Source organism: Palaemon carinicauda, chromosome 27, assembly GCF_036898095.1.
Source record: "Palaemon carinicauda isolate YSFRI2023 chromosome 27, ASM3689809v2, whole genome shotgun sequence".
Lineage (NCBI taxonomy): Eukaryota > Metazoa > Arthropoda > Malacostraca > Decapoda > Palaemonidae > Palaemon > Palaemon carinicauda.
Window position 1 is genome coordinate 12885577 of NC_090751.1, and position 18939 is coordinate 12904515.

Here is an 18939-nt window from a genome sequence, read left to right on the forward strand (position 1 = left end):
GCATTGTCCTACTTGAAAGGGCAGTGTCATTGTCCCTTGCCTCTCATGAGCGGCCTTTAAACCTTTAAAATACGTAACTGGGGCTGGGGTAACCTCGCAGATGCATTATGAAGTAAATGTTAATACGTTGGATAGCAAGATAAGAATAAGGAAACGGGAGTGGATCTCCTATCGAAGGATAAAAAGTGGGTACAAAGATCTTTAAGTAATCCTTGAGGGTCAGTGAAGGCAATCGATAGAACTTCAAAAGTTCAAACTTTTTGTATTTTTTTTTTTTTTGTTGTTGAACTGCTTGAATTAAGTCTCTTCGATCTATTTTAACGCTGTTACTGATCTCTAAATATTCTATATCATTTTATTCATTAGTTGCTATTTGCTACTTCCTTATTTCCTTTCCTAATTGGGGTGGTTTCCTGTTGGAGCCCTTTGGCTTGTAGCATTATGGTTTTCAATCCAGGGTTGTAGCTTGGATGATGATGATTATGATCATGATGATAATAACAATAATAATAATAATAACCATAATAATAATAATTATATAAATAATAACCATAATAATAATAATAATAATAATAATAATAATAATAATAATAATAATAATAATAATAATACCCCTAGGAAGACTGTAGGTGTAGCTTTTGGGAAACAAATAGGGTAAGTATATCATGTTATTGAAATTTAATCCGAGGTATCCTTACGCAAAATTTATGTTTAATCCGTCATATTAGTTAGCAAGGGAATTGCAATATATTGCAATTGCGCATTCATGTACTTGATTAGTAGCTTCAAATTAGTCAATTTCCTCTTCAACACTACATTTCTCTGTTTAATTGGAGTATATTAATGAATTATTGCCATATAATAATAATAGCAATAAAAATAATAATAATAATAATAATAATAATAATAATAATAATAATATTAGTAATTATTATTATTATTATTATTATTATTTCTAGGTAAGCTACATCTCTAGTTGGAAAAGCAGAATGCAAGAATACCAGAGACTCCGATGGGGAAAACAGCCCAGAGCGAAAAGAAAATACAAAAGTCACGAACAAAATTTGTAAATGGATATTAAAAAATTACGAAATAAAATGTCAGTAACAATGTTATATATGTCAGTCTGATATAAGCTATGAAAAGATACTTTTATCAGCCTGTTCAACAGAAAAGCATTTACAGCATATTTGAGCTTCTAAAGTTTCCACTGATTCAACAGCATGATAGAGAGGGCAAGTCTGTTAGAATTAACTGCATGCCTAAATCTATGTGCAGGAAGGTACAGTCTGGGAAGGTCTAAATGCAAAGGATGGTCAGAGGTATGGCAAATATTAGACAACATGGACAAATAAACGAACTGAATAACGATGCCAGAAATTACCATCTAGGTCAGAAATACAGTAGGAAATTTAATAGACCAAAAATTATTGTCCAACAAATCAAGATAAGAGACATCAGCTGAAGGCCAGACAGGTGAACAATACTCAAAACACGACATAATGTGAGAGCCAAGACATTTATTCTCTATAGATTGATCACCAAAAATCTTATGAGACAGAATCAAACTTCTTCTTTTTTTGTGCAATTGAAGACGAGACAGACAGAATGTGTTTCTAATAATTAAATTTGTATTCAATAATCACACATAGAATTTTAAATGAGTTGAAAATGTTAAACAGACATTATTTATGCAAAGATCAATGGTCTTATTACAATTATAATTTGACTTTTGTCAGGGTTATTCTTCATCCACTATAATTTGCAACATACACTAATCATACCTAGAACTACAGTATATATAGCCCAGCTTTGGGGCCTGGGAGGCCACTCGACACAAATTTGCAAATTCGAATACTCCGCATCTGCACTATGAAATATATGTAAACGGGAGTAAAGTAGAGGAATATAAAGTGCATAAAGTTTTGGACCGAAAGAAACAATGCAAAGACCCTTAATTAATGCCTGCAGTCCACCACTTGAAGTATAATTTGATTGCAACGAAGAGCGTAGAATGGTGATAAAGCCAACGTGAAAATCAATCTTGATGCATCGATCTCCCGGTTGCATGAAAATGCAAAATTATGTTGGGGAATCGAAACGAATTATGAAGAGTAACGTTTGATGAAACGATCAATGAGGACGAGGAAACGTTTACATAATTTGCACTAATCAGTCCTACTCGTTCGGCGTTTCAACATGCCATGGGAGATGATCATGAGTGCTGTATGTATTAATGAGGGTATTGGATGAAATTGCTGCACACTTTCCAATTGAAATCGATTCATTCTCAATTAACCTTCTTTATTGGAAAATATCCACGTTTGGCTTTCAAATTCCAGTAGGCGTATATTTAATTTTTTTAGAAAATTTAACTTTTCCTTGCAGATTCCATAAGGATATATTTTTAGATATTTTCACAATTTGCTTGAAGATTCCTGAAAGCATATATTTTTTTTCTTTTTTTTTTTTTAGAAATTTTCACTTTTGCTTGAAGATTCCAGAAGGCATATCTTTTTAGCAAATTTCACTTTTGCTTGCAGATTCCAGAAGGCATAATTTTCTTTTAAGCAAATTTCACTTTGCTTGCAGATTTCAGAAGGCATATATTTTCAGCAAATTTCCCATTTTGCTTGCAGATTCCAGAAGGCATATATTTTCGCCAAATTTCCCATTTTGCTTGCAAATTCCAGGAGGCATACAGTTTTAGCAAAGTTCACCCTAAAATCAGGACTATATTCCCTTCACAATTCAAATCAGAATTTCAATAAAGCAAAGTTCACTTTTTGTACGCTAACTTCTAAATTCAAATCTATATTTCTTATGATCATCTTCCCTAAACAATCTCCAATAAAGAAACGAGAATACTATAACATTTTACAGCATAAGCGCCATCAGAATAAACAGCATAAAAACTAAAATAAGAAGCATATCAAATTTGAGTAAAATACCAGGTGATCATCCTACCTCCATTGCAATTCAATAAATCAATTCCATTTGCAATGCGGGTTCAAATCGAGGCACCCGTCGCCAAGTAACAACTCTTCATTTCCTCCAACTGCATTAATAATTGCAACTTTTCCTCGCAGGTATTATCCGTTTTATTCAGCACTCGACGTTTCTTATTTACATATATTCCTGTGACATCGCTGCATCTGACATTTTATCCACCGGAACTTAAAGATGAGATGCCACGGTCAGCTGACGCCGGCAGTGCCCTCGATCGCCTCACCGCGAAGGGTGGAATTCTTGTAATTATGTGGCATCGGTTATTTGGGTGAGATCATGAAAAAAATGTGGAATTTTCTCTCGCTTCATCTGTCACGTACACTTCTAGTATATTCAATTTCCCTTCTATAAAACGAGGACCAAGGGTGGTGAAAGGAATATTCCGGAAGTTGATACGTTTTTTGAAGGTTCAATATATTTTTCGTTGCATGATTTCATAGTTCATTATGAAATGAATTAAGGCTGGTCTAATTCACGCAAGGAAATCTGGAAAATATGTTACATTCTAATTTATAATTCAGCAAAATAAACCGCCAAGTAATAAAAAATGAAAAGAAAATTTATTCAATATTGGTAATGACGTTATTAAAAAGAATATGACAATGCCATACATATGATCAGTGCTCAGATCCCTGTCCACCCAAGCTAAGATCATGGAGGTCCAGGCAATGACTACTAATGACTTAGCAGGTAGGTCTATAGACTCACCCAAACCTTCAATCCTTAGCTCACACGGATGGTGAGGTTGTTGCCATAAAAGAAAATATCGAGCATGAAAAGGTCTCGAACCGCAGTCCAACAGATCGCCAGGCAGGGACGTTTCGAGTAGGAAAAAAAAAAAAAAAAAAAAAACACACACACACATAATTACGCTTGAAATCACATCTACATGAACTCTATGCTGTACGTAATCTCGTCTCAACTAAATATAAAAAAATACATTATATATATATATATATATATATATATATATATATATATATATATATATATATATATATATATATATATATATATAATTATGAATCGAATTTTGAAAATTACGTATCTAATTCGAGTAGCTAAGAAAGTACTTGCACATGTTATGTGAAATGAATAAAAATGTAAATGTAATTTCAACTAAAGAATGAAATACCTTCTCCTAAGAAAAACTAGAGAGTTCAGAGTATTAGAGAATCCAAAATGTGCTGGAAATTGGAACCTATTATCCTCTCATTATACATATTGGTAATTCAATGTGATCCATCATCATTATTGAGAGGTTGGCGTCACCCTCTCTAATGCCAGGGAGGCCATTCAGTATTCAGCATATATGTATATATATATAAATATATATATATATATATATATATATATATATATATATATATATATATGTGTGTGTGTGTGTGTGTGTATATATATATATGTATATGTATATGTATATATATATATATATATATATATATATATATATATATATATATATATATATATGTGTATATAAATGTACGTATATATATATATATATATATATATATATATATATATATATATATATATATATATATATATATATATATATATATACATACATATATATATATATAAATATATATATATATATATATATATATATATATATATATAGAAATATATATATAAAGAAATGCAGTCGGTTCTAGACCACTACAGGACAAAAGACACAGACGTCTTTATTCATGTCTGGGGTTTGGTCACTTTTCATCACCACGTTGGCCAGTGCGGATTGATGACGGTGGAAGAATTTTGTCTGATCGCTCACAGCAAACCAACCTAGTATGGGTGGCCCTGACTAGTATTGCTTTGCTGATCATGGCGATACACAAACTCTTCCACCACGCTAAGGAAAACATAACAGTTAAACAACGACTTGGAAGTAAAAAGGTTGGACAGCAAGATGGAAGACATGAAGAAACGTTGAGTAGAATACTAAAAATTGTTGATAGCTTAGAGCCCAAGGCGCGCTGCAAAGGCCCTCAATAATGCATACAGTGCACCGTGTAAGGTACACTGATGCCACTGGCAAATCCCAAGAGACAATATTCCTCCTTCTTTCTGTCAAGCTTCTGTCGTCACTCTGATGAAAACTTTCCTTAGATTATCAAACATTATATTGCCACAATGTCATCTGCCAAGTATCTTAATTGTGTTATTTGCGTAGACTTGCTTTCTTTAACTGGAAATGATTTTGTAATTAGCAAATATTCGCCTTAAATTGCAGTCATTATTCTTCGAATCTCAAACGGGAACAGGTAGTGAGCCCGAATGATTTTAGCCATTCTAATTTTGTCCAGAATATAATGTTGAATTGGGCCATATTACGTTAGGGTACGAATAAATTGTATTTATGAAATAGCAAAAAAAAAATAGCGGAAATAACTAAAATTGTCTTTACATCATACCTTGTCAAGTAATATATACCATTTATCCACTGTATAAATCCTTTCCAGTTGCCTTCATTCTACATATCTTGCTTTTCCAACTAGGGTTGTAGCTTGGATAGTAATAATAATAATAATAATAATAATAATAATAATAATAGTCATTACACCAACATCCTCTCTTCAAGATCCAAAGAATTTGTGAATCAATAAACCCCACCAAGTTAATATATCCTATTAATCCTGCACTAAGAGTAGTCATTAAACAAGGTATAACGTTTCTTCCCTCCTAAACGAGTCAGGGGATTTGGTAATACAAATATAATCCTGCTAGGATCCTGAATGACCATCAATCCTTGACTTCCATGTATCCCTCCCACTTGTCTTGATGCATCCGGCTCCAAGGTAATTTATGCGAAGGACTTCCTTTCTTATAGGATTTAAAGGATTTACTAATCCAAATAAGAGACCAGTGAGTTTCTGAATAATCGTCGTTCGTTATCATAAAATTTTTCGTTTCCGTCAAAAATGACGGATAAATATTCATATGCTTATGCACACACATACACACACATAGATTGAACCCTTCTCATCTCTCTCTCTCTCTCTCTCTCTCTCTCTCTCTCTCTCTCTCTCTCTCTCTCTCTCTATATATATATATATATATATATATATATATATATATATATAAATGAATATATATATATATATATATATAATGTGTGAGTGTGTGTGTGCTTGTAATAACAAATCAAGAAAACAAATTTAAGATAGAAAGATCATATATTACACAAATGGAGTGAAGCGAATTCACGTCAGTGTAAAAAAGGGACGTTTTCATATAAAATTTTAACGGATTTCCTTAAACTGTAACACTGCGAAGAGATGGAAATCCGATTATAAATGATGTGCAGAACAATAACGTAATAAAATTATTTGAAATTGGTGCCCTTTATGAAAGAGCGTTTTCATACAACTTGGAATTTGTATTATTGAGAAAGGAGTCAGGCAGTGTAACCCCATCTTTCATAAATTGTTCACAGCATGTCTATAAGAAGGTTTTAAGAATTTAGATTGGGAAAATATAGGCATTAATATTGATAGGAATACATTAATAACTTAAGATTTGCAGATGATATATTTGTGTTTAGTGAATCATGGGAGGAATTACAAAAGATGATAGAAAATTTGAATAGAGAATGCAGAAATGTAGGAGGAAAAATTAATATCAGTAAAACTAAGATAATATTAAATGAAAAAGCATAGAACGCAAACAAGAGTTATGGACGTGGCTCTGGAGATTGTTAATGAATATACGTAGTAAGGACAAACAGTAAGTGTTTCCCCAGGACACGAGGCAAATCAAAAGAAGGATAACCATGAATTGGAGAGCATTTGGTAAACAATATTATGTTATGAAACGTAAAATGCACCTTTCTCTAAAAAGAAAAGTATTTATTGAGATAGTCCTAAAGCCTTAGAACATAAGCTAGTTACAACTCAAAGACATATGGAAAGAATAATAATGGGAATAACACAAAGAAAGAAAAAGAGCAACATGGATACAAGAGTAAACTAAAGTAGAGGATATTCTAACAACACTTAAGAAAAAGAAATCGACATGGGCAGGACATAAAATGAGAATGACAGACAATAGATGGACATTAAGAATAACAGAATGGGTTCCTAGAGATTGTGAAAGAAGCAGAGGAAAGAAGAGAAGACGATGGATCGACGAACTAAGGAAGTTTGTGGGCATGGACTGGCACAAAAAGACCAGAAACTGATGCAATTGGAAGGACATGACTGAGGTATTTGTTCTGCAGTGGACTAGTAACGGTTGATGATATATACATACTGTATATATATATATATATATATATATATATATATATATATATATATATATATATATATATACATATATATATATATATATATATATATATATATATATATATATATATATATATATATATATATATATCTATACATATATATATATATATATATATATATATATATATATATATATATATATATATATATATATATACACACACACACACATATATATATATATGTATGTATATATATATATATATATATATATATATATATATATATATATATATATATATATATATATATATATATATATATACATGCGTAGATGTGAGTTGTAATGTACTGTAATAAAATCTTCCTCCCATACAATAACTACCTCTGATATGTGAAATTTCGTTAGCCCCCCCCCCACCCGTCTCTCTCTCTCTCTCTCTCTCTCTCTCTCTCTCTCTCTCTCTCTCTCTCTCTCTCTCTCTCTCTCTCTCTCTCTCTCGTAAAGGAATGAAACCAAAATAGATAAATGGAATAGCGGAAGAGTAGATCTCGTGATCTGACTAAGATAGGCATGACTTCCTTTCCTGCCTCTGTAATGTTACGAGAGATGAATATATTACACACTTACCGCGAGAAATATCTGTGTGGGAAACCAATTTCCATTGCGTCTATTTTTAATGAAGTCGATCGAACATCTCTCCCCCCCCCCTCTCTCTCTCTCTCTCTCTCTCTCTCTCTCTCTCAATTACCTTCATTTGGAAATTCGTTCTTCGGTGACATGACAACATCGTCCTGTTGGCACTTGTAGTCTCTCTCTCTCTCTCTCTCTCTCTCTCTCTCTCTCTCTCTCTCTCTCTCTCTCTCTGTCTCTCTCTCTCTCTCTCTCTCTCTCTCTCTCTCTCTCTCTCTCTCTCTCTCTCTCTCTTAATTACCTTCATTTGGAAATTCGTTCTTCAGTGACATGACAACATCGTCCTGTTGACACTTGTAGTCTCTCTCTCTCTCTCTCTCTCTCTCTCTCTCTCTCTCTCTCTCTCTCTCTCTCTCTCTCTCTCTCTCTCTCTCTCTCTTAATTACCTTCATTTGGAAATTCGTTCCTCGGTGACATGACAACATCGTCCTGTTGGCACTTGTAGTCTCTCTCTCTCTCTCTCTCTCTCTCTCTCTCTCTCTCTCTCTCTCTCTCTCTCTCTCTCTCTCTCTCTCTCTCAATTAGCATCATAATGAAATCTTGGTTTCGGTGACACCATCATCCTGTTGGTACGTGTTTAAAGGCAGTTCGTGAATGGCAGAGGCAAGGGATAGTGACAATGCCCTAGATACTGACTACATATACACACGAACAGCACCCAAGCCCCCTCTCCACCCAAACTAGTACCAGGGAGGGCCAGGCCATGGATGCTGATGACCCTGCAAGTAGATCTACAGGCTCCCCCCACAAACAACCCATGTTTACCTTACAAAGATTGAGAGGTTGCAGTGACCAAAGGAACAAACGACTTTGAGGGGGACTTGAACCCCAGTCTGCCAATCACCAGGGAAAGACGTTAGCAACAGGCCACCATAACCCTAATTTCTCTCTCTCTCTCTCTCTCTCTCTCTCTCTCTCTCTCTCTCTCTCTCTTAATTAGCATCATTATGAAATTCGTTCTTCAGTGTCAACATTATCCCGTTGGTACGTGTTGTTAGTCAATTTCTTTTTCATTAGCGATTCTCAAGCCTGGATGCAATCATTAACTGATATATTTTTGCAAATGTTTGCAGAGCGCCAAAATAAGTTTGAAGTGTTTAAAGCAATTCAGCAATGCTTGCGTCAGAGTGAATATAAATAGTGGTATTGGAAATGTTGGTTGTACTTGGATAAGGAAGATGTGTCTGTTTTGGCTAATATATTCCTTTATATTATAAGAAATGTATATCCTACTTAGAAAAGGAATTGATGAATTTCAAACAGTTCAATATTATAAAATCAAATACACCGTAATGCCTTGGAAGCAGAAGCGAAAGAAAACATAGCAAACTAGAAAGGCACTCTGAGAGTGCAGACCTCTGCCACGGCAGCTTATTTCTCAAAACCAACTTGTCTTTCCCAGAATCAATTTAGATCGTAGGCGTATTTGAAGTGTGTGACAACCATGTGCAAACTTGGGGTTAAGGTTAGGGTTAATTCGGTGGACCTTCTGCTCGACCTTGACTTTGACCTTTGTCCTAGGACTTTCAAAACGGCATCGCTTCCACGTTTCAACATAAAAATTAATCCCTGAAAGTTTCACTCGTCTATGAGTAAAATTGTGGTCAGGAAGTCGTTCACAAACAGACAGACAAACAATCAAATATGGGCGAAAACGTAACCTCCTCCCACCTTCGTTGGCGGAAGTAATTATTTCTTTTACCTCATTCAAAATTCATGGAGTGATAATCTTAACATCAGAATTCCAAAAAACAAAAACTTGAATGATATAAGCATTGGAATAAGCAAACTGAAATCACCATGGCAAGAAATTTGACGGTATATATGGAGCAATAGGACATTATATAAGTAAAAAAAAAAAACTCGATGTGTTTTTTTGGAATAAATGCGTCGGTATAGTTCCAAAAGTGAGTCAAACGAGCTGGATGGATGTTCTTCCGGTCAATAGGCATATCAAAATACGTTAGTTATGGACTGATAGTCTTTTTAATCCAAAACATATCAAGATACCTGTCCATAAAGCAACCATATGAAGCCGGTGTATCTCGATTAAATATACAAGAACTGTATCTATAAAACATGACAGTCGACTTTATTTGATACAAAAATAACGTATCTATATTTTAAAAAACATGACAGCCGAATTTATTCGATATACAATTAACGTTCTGTATTTATGAAACACGAGAGCCAGAATGGTGCAATACACAAATAATATATGTATTAATAAAACAAGCGAGCTGAATTTATACAATAAACAGATAACATGTTTGTTTTAGGCTGGCCAGGGCACCAGCCATCCGTTGAGATACTGCCGCTAGAGTTATTTAATCCTTCGACTGGCCAGATAATACTACATTGGTTCCCTCTCTTTAGTTACGGTACATTTTCCTTTGCCTACACATACACCGAGTAGCCTGGCCTATTCTTTCCACATTCTCCTCCGTCCTCATACGCCTGACAACACAGGTTACCAAACAATTATGTTTCACTCATGGGGTTAATTACTGCTTTGTAATTGTTCAGTGACTACTTTCCTCTTGGCAAGGATAGAAGAGACTCTTTAGCTATGGTAAGCAGCTCTTCTGGGAGGACGCTCCAAAATCAAACCATTACTCTCTAGTCTTGGGTAGTACCATAGCCTCTGTACAATGGTCTACCACTGTCTTGGGATGAAGTTCACTTGCTTGAGTTTTTATAGTTTATATATGAAGGACCTAATTTAATGTTGTTACTGTTCTTAACCTATCTTATTTCAATTGTTTATTAATTACCTTGTAGTTTATTATTTCCTTGCTCCTTTCCCTCACTGGGCTATTTTTCCCTGTTGGAGTCTTTGGGCTTATACCATACTGCTTTTCTAACAAAGGTTTTGGCTTAGCTGGTAGTAATAATAATAATAATAATAATAATAATAGCAATAATAAGGATAATAATAACAATATTAATAAAACATATCTGCCAAATTTATATAATTCACAGATAACGTATCTGTATTCCTATAACTTCGACGAACTCCTGCTAAAATAGAAAACGGAAATATAAAACCCCGTATCAGTGAAATTGCCAGAAGGTGGGAATTCTAATGATAGCCCTTTTAACCCGATTTGGACTCTACTTTGCTCAGGGGATAATAAGAGTTCAAGCGTATATTTTGACAACGGTTTTCTCCCGATTTTTTTCTGTATAATCAACAGGTAATAAATAATCCAGCTTTAACTCAAAATCTTCTTACATAAATACAGAAAATTGCAGGGAAATTATGGAACTTCAGAAGTTCAACGAAAATTATACAACTTCAGAAGTTCAAGGGAAATCATAGAACTTCAGATGAAAATCATAGAACTTCAGATGAAAATCATAGAACTTCAGAAGTTCAAGTGAAATTATGAAATTTCGAAAGTTCAAATTGAGTACTATTCCATTTTTCAAAAGATTGCCATTCGTCTTATGTTGCAGTTTGTCTATAATGCTGTTATCTATTTCAAATTATAGACTTCAGAAGTTCAAGGGAAATTGTAGACTTTCGAAAGTTCAAATTAAGTATAAATGCATTTTTTTGTTGAACAGATTGACTTTTGCTTTATTCTGTAGTATGTCTATAATTCGTATTATCTATTTCAATATTCTATTCATATTATTCTACCTTTATTTATGTGATTTATCTTTTGCTACTCTGCTTCTTCGTCCGTACTGGGTTGATTTCCCTAACTGGAGCCCTAGGCTTTGCAGCATTCTGATTTTCCAATTAGGGGCACAAAGAGAATAATAATAATAATAATAATAATAATACACCTAGATTTTCATCCATGATAAAGACGAAAAGATGATCAAAACGAAAACCAGACTATATTATTATTATTATTATTATTATTATTATTATTATTATTATTATTATTATTATTTTATTATTATTATTATCATTATTATTATTATTATTATTATTATTATTATTATTATTATTATTATTATTATTATTATTATTATTATTATTATTATTATGTTCAACTTAAAAACATTTGCTACATGTTTGAACTTTTGAAGTACTACCGATTCTAAAGGCTAACCAATGAATGTGTTCGCAGCACTCCATAGATCAGTATTGTTCACACGCTCATATACGTACAGAAACATTCTCTGTGTCTATCAAGAGGTAAAAATATCTAACCGTTTTCCCAAGCCTTCATCTCAATCTTTCTCGCCACTAATCCACCTATTCCAATTTTTATTACTCTCCCAACCCTCCCATGTTCCTACGCCCAGACAAACACATTTCCATAATCCAAACAAATCCAGTATCCTAAACCATACAAGCCCATTACCCTAACCAAAATAAACCTAACGCTTATAGTTAATGTTGGAAAAAAAATCGTTAATGAGCAAGGGCTATATAATCTTGTATCTCCATCACATACCTCTTTTTTTATCCTAGGAAGCTTCGGTAAAGTACTGTTCCATAATTTATCCTAATTGGGTAAACCGAGTACCTTGAATAATAGGGCAATTAAATAGAACACAGTATTATAGCTTTCCCATATGAAATATCTTATTATCCCGAAGGGAGTACCTTAATTTGTTAAAAGATATTCACTTTTGTATTCGATATTGTATTTTCAATCCTTTGTAGAATTCTTGAATCTCTTTCCCATAACAACAAAACTTCTAATGGTTTGAAAAAAAATACACATTTGAATTCGATATTGTATTTTCAATCCTCTATAGAATTCTTGAATTTCTGTTTCCCACAACAACAAAACTTCTAGTGATTTGAAAAAAAAAAATACACATTTAAATTCGATATTGTATTTTCAATCCTTTGTAGAATTCTTGAATTTCTGTTTCCCACAACAACAAAATTCTAGTGGTTTGAAAAAAAAAAAATACACATTTAAATTCGATATTGTATTTTCAATCCTTTGTAGAATTCTTGAATTCTCTTTCCCATAACAACAACAAAACTTTTATTGGTTTGAAAAAAAAAAATACATCTGTCTGTTTCTACAAGCTATGTCATATGATTAATGCGAGCAGAATGCTATAACTGGCTTAAATAACGCCAATATACGTTCGAATCGAACAACAAATTAATCAATTTGAATACGCAATTCAATTAAGATCCCTAAATGGTTTGGAGATTGGATTTAAATCTTTGCCCAAAGTGTTTTCGTTGCGTTGGCGGACAGTTCTTAGTCAGATTCTGAAGAGAATTTATTTGTTTTACTTACACAAGATTGTTAGGCTTTTGTTTCTGTCTGCATGTTTGTTCATTTGTTTAGTTAACGGGATTAAATATACATGTATTGTATATTGCTTCGAAAATCTGACTTAAGATAAGCGACAATTGGATTTTTGTAAGGATAAGAACATAACTTTTGGTTGAGTTTACATCTAAGATTTAATGCCATGGCCAGATACAGGGACCGGGGAGGCTATTCAGCGACCTGACTAAGAGGAACAGGGAGGAAAACTTGGCAATAATCCCAAAGGTACATACAGAGGAATAAAAAGTGGATGCAAAGACCCTTAGGTAATCCCGACAATAAACACCGCATAAGGTGTCCGCAACGTTTGCAGAGGGCTACGTCTCCAAACATTTTCTTTTTTTTAAGAAATTATATATTTTGAAGACATTCTCCAAACGTTTTATTCTAAGTATAGATTACTTTTGAATACATTTTTAAAACGTTTTCCTCTAAGTATTGATAGCTTTTGATGACATTTTCCAAAACGGTTTATTCTAAGTAATGATAGCTTTCGTAGACAATCTCCAAACGTTTTATTTTAAGTAATGATAACTTGAAGGCATTCTCCAAACCTTTTATTCTATGTATTGATAACTTTTGAATACATTATCCGTATGTATTATTCTAAGTATTGATAACTTTTGATGACATTATCTCCAAACGATTTATTCTAAGTAATGGTGACTTGAAGACATTCTCCAAACATTTTAAGTAAAGATAACTTGAAGACATTCTCCAAACGTTTTATTTTAAGAAATGATGACTTGAATAATTTCCCCAAACGTTTTAAGTCATGATAACTTAAGACATTCTCCATACGTTTTATTCTAAAAAATTATAACTTTCGAACACATTCTCCAAACGTTTTATTCTAAGTAATGATAGCTTTCAAAGACATTCTCCAAACAGTTTAAGTAATGATACTTTTAGAAATCATTACGCAAGATCTAAGATCCCTTTACAGACTGGAAGGGGGCACATAAATCAACATGATTGGAGTATTTCAATCAACCTAGATGGAAATAATTCACAAAAGGAAGCATTTCGTCTACCTGTAGATAAATTACCAGAATCAATTCAAACATCTTAATCAGCTGAGGAAAACGTCTTTTCTTATAAGGAAATCTATGGGAAACAATATAAAGATTTTTCTTTTTTCGGGATATTTCTTTTCATCTTTTTCGATAATTATAATTGAAAAAAAAGTACATGATCAGACAACAGACGTAGCAAAACAATGAGATGCTTCGTTAACCCCTCTAACGAGAGAGAGAGAGAGAGAGAGAGAGAGAGAGAGAGAGAGAGAGAGAGAGAGACCTGATAACTTTATTTCAGATATATTCTGAATTTCATCTACCTGAAAAGTCCAAATGCAAAAAGGTATACATATATATATATATATATATATATATATATATATATATATATATATATATATATATATATATATATATATATATATATATATGTATATATATATATATATATATATATATATATATATATATATATATATATATATATATATATATGTGTGTGTGTGTGTGTGTGTGTGTGTGTGTGTATATATTAACCGTTTACGATTCATTTTTAACAACAGAAAAAAAAAACATAAGCACGGTTCCGTGATGTACCTCTTTTATTAATAATCAAACGTATAACTAACTACTCCGTCTCTCTCTCTCTGTCCTCGAGTAGGATAGAGAGGGAGTAGTCATACCTTGATGAGAGAGGGTAACCCGAGAGGTAAACTCGGAACCACAATGTCGTGTTGTAGTTAGGAGAGACTGTGTGGGTGGGATGGGTTGAATGTGTGTGCGTGTGTTTGCATATCAATCTAAATATTTTTGACGGGTAGCGGACACTAGTCAGACCATAAAGTAGTAAAGCATTAACATTAATATACAAAGGAAAATCGAAGAGGGTTACCTTTTCCTTATATGGGGAAGGAGACGAAAATTCAAAAAAGGATGTTTAGACTTCAGAAATTTGGGTCATATGGCCCCACGCTTGGGCCGGGAAGTCCATTCAGCTCCCAGGCGCCACTGAGAGAAAAGTTTCGATAGCAAGTTGGAAGAAGAGAATCGGGGAATGGATGTGAAGTAGAATGCAAGAAAGTAAATGCAGCTTGGGTTAAAATAACGCTGCAATGACCCTTTGGTATTGCCAGCAGGGTATCATGTGAGGTGTCCTGTCGGCACTAATTCCTCCCCTATTAAGATGTCCTAGGATAAGAGCCCGCGAACATAAATACATATATATATATATATATATATATATATATATATATATATATATATATATATATATATATACCTTTCCTGTTACGGTCAGCAGCATTACCGGACGTACGACTAATCGGTCTCTCCCAGTCCATCGGGTAGGGGGAGAGGATGTAGTCATACCCCGGTGGGAGGGGTTACCCGAGAGGTACACTCGGAAACCACAATATCTCACAAACTGTCCAAATTGCCGTGTGGTAGTTAGTAAAACGGGAGGGAGTGGGAAGGGTTGCATCTGTGTATGTGCCTGTGTGTGCTTATCTATCTAAATATTTATAGGTTCGGGTACACTACCAAATGATTAATTTATCCATTATTTTGCAAGAAAATAAATATAAACAGAAGCTCGGTACTTTGGTGTTACAGAGACAAAAGAATAACGTTACAATGCATTGGTAACTTGATTAGTGGTTAAATAACAAACATCATCAACGATAATGATCAAGCGAAAGGTAATTAATTAGAAAATGAGAGAGAAATGAAGTGCATGGATAGATCTTATTCTCGCTTTTAATTACGAATGTAAGATTTTGTAACTGATGCATTAATGATTAGGAATAAACTTGCATTTTTAAAAGCGGTTAGGGTGCAATATAAACTTTTGGAAAATAAACTGCCTTGAAGATAATAAAAACATATAATAACGTTATTAAGCCCGCTCAAGCCAATAGTAAAAAATATTTGTGTGGTGTTTTTATAGAGACTTGAACATATATATATATAAAGCTTTTTAAGTTTTAAAGGCCGCTCATGAATGGCACAAGCAAGGGACAGTGACAGTACTCTAGCAAGCAGGACAATGCCCTAGAGACTGTCCATATATACTGTACATATGATCAGCGCCTGAGACCACTCTCCACCCAAGCTAGGACCAAGGAGGCCCAGGCAATGGCTGCTGATGAATCACCAAATAAACCTATAGGCTCCCCCAAACCCCTCATCCGAAGCTCACAAGGATAGGGAGGTTGCCGCGAACAAAAGAACTAACGAGTTTGAGTGGGACTCAAACCCCAGTCTGGCGTTCACCAGTTCATCTTATTGGTTCGTTTTTACCCATAACATTGTTAGAAAAAATCATCAATAAACAATGCATAAAAAACTCCCATAACAATAAACCTGACAGAAACAAAACTTAAGGGTCATAAAAATCACATAATAGCATTACTGCTACCACCATTGCCGCATCAAAACAAATGAAAATCGTAACGAAAACATAAATAAAAAAATAATAATAACAGTGAATGAAAATAATAACTAGAGCAAATACGATGATAGAAAAAGGACAAATAAGAAGCACTCACTTTTAACGACGCATTTGTGAGAATTGGATACTGCCCCATTATATAAGATCATTTCACTGGATATTGACGACCAACGTCTGTCCTTAGTTGACGTCCATGGCCGGCAGGATTCAGGAAGCTGAAATTTCAAGAAGATTATTGATTACAATAAATATGCAAAAAAAAAAAAAAATAATAATCGAAATAATAATTATAAAGTTATTCTCTCCTTGACCCAAGTACATGTCATGAAATGATTGATTCAAATATTCAATTTAAATTTAAGATTATATTTTATGAATTTCTTTGGAATCATTCATGATAATTTTCCATTTCTATGCATAGAAGATTCACTATTTTAATCTGAGAATATAATCTTCATTTTCAGCCAAAAAACGATATTCATAGAGTTTATTAATGAAGACGAGAAAGGTTTAAATATCCATGATATCACCGATATTTAATAATAATGTTAAACTCTTTGGAAATAAAATGATTATTGTAGAGAATTTTACTCGTCCTTGTGTTCTTTTTTTTTTATTTCTACTAAATAAGATTAAAACATTGTACTTAAATACTGCAGGAAGTGAAAAAAATGTCCAACTAATTATCTTAACATCTGCTATTATTATGACATTAATTTCTCAGAAATGTAATTCCTCCTTTTAACAATGTCAAGAGAAAAATAAAGAAAAACAAGGAAGTATAAAAATAAAAATGTCCTTCAACTAGTACATTAATGAACATCTTCCTTAAAATAAATTGTTAGGTGTAATAAATGGTTCTTCCACGGACAATAAATTGTAATTTGAAACTCCACTTTGGAAAAAACAAGAATAACAAACGTCCTGTTCCACTATGGTTTACTGATAATCACTTTAGGGAACACGGCTGATTGTACTCCCAGATCACATTAAAGAGGCGTTGACACCAATAATGACGAGAGTAATACTGTTTAACTCTGTACATAATCTTACCAATAATACTTAATGAGCTAAATTGAGATGGGTTAGAATTATTCTCAAATACCTTTCACTGGATTACACTCCCTCGAGAGGTTGAATCATAGGGAGATCAAAAATATTCTTTTCTTATTCAGAGAATTTAAAAGTTAGACTACATGATTGGAAACTGCAAAATCCCTTAAGTATTTACTAAGTGTTAAAACTTAATTTATTTTGTAATATTCTATTTCTGGTAAGTACATGAAGAAACAGATATCTTGGCAGCCAATACTAAGACTTCTCTGTTTTGTGAACACCAGCCATTGATAGAATATGGCCTAAAATGAGAGAGAGAGAGAGAGAGAGAGAGAGAGAGAGAGAGAGAGAGAGAGAGAGAGAGAGAGAGAGAGAGAGAGAGAGAGAGAGAGGTTAGCTCAAATGGTGGTAGTGGCATTTATAAGACAAATTGCTTCTGATTGAATTATATCTAGGAGAAAAACCACCCATATTATGTGAGCGTTATTCAAAAAAAGGACAAATTAAACGTGAATATCTTATGACTTTCCAAGGAATAAGTTGAACTCTATAATCAAATTTATTATTCTAAATCTCATTAAAACGTTTTTATGCGTCAGATGAGAAGATGGGATGAAAAACGTTTATATGACTCAGATGAGAAGGGATGAAAAACGTTTCTATGACTCATATGAGAAGGGATAAAAACGTTTCTATGACTCAGATGAGAAGGGATAAAAACGTTTTTATGACTCAGATGAGAAGGGATAAAAACGTTTTTATGACTCAAATGAGATGGGATGAAAAACGTTTCTACGACTCAGATGCGATGGGATAATAAACGTTTCTATGAATCAGATGAGAAGAAGGGATTAAAAACGTCTCTATGACTCAGATGAGATGGGCTGAAAAACGTTTCTATGAAACAGATGAGAAGAAGGGATTAAAAACGTCTCTATGACTCGGATGAGATGGGATGAAAAACGTTCCTATGACTCAGATGGGAAGGGATGAAAAACGTTTCTATGACTCAGATGAGAAGAAGGCATGAAAAACGTTTCTATGACTCAGATGAGAAGAAGGAATGAAAAACGTTTCAATGACTCAGATGAGAAAAAGGGATGAAGGTGGATAATTACAGTATTTTGGAAGTTCTGAATCTGACTTAATTAAGGTGTCTTAATTCAGAATAATTCTGGCGAGTGTATATAAATGCAAACAAATGATATGT

At 33.4% G+C, this 18939-nt stretch overlaps 1 protein-coding gene across 1 annotated transcript in view; it reads right to left on the bottom strand.

The window, feature by feature from the left end:
- Window positions 1-15704, bottom strand: part of LOC137620475 (uncharacterized) — a 22453-nt gene extending 6749 nt beyond the window's left edge. The window contains exon 1 of the mRNA XM_068350632.1: window positions 15531-15704. Within this exon, the coding sequence (XP_068206733.1) occupies window positions 15531-15704 (174 nt within the window). The remainder of the gene's footprint in view (window positions 1-15530) is intronic.
- Between the last annotated feature and the right edge of the window lie 3235 nt (window positions 15705-18939).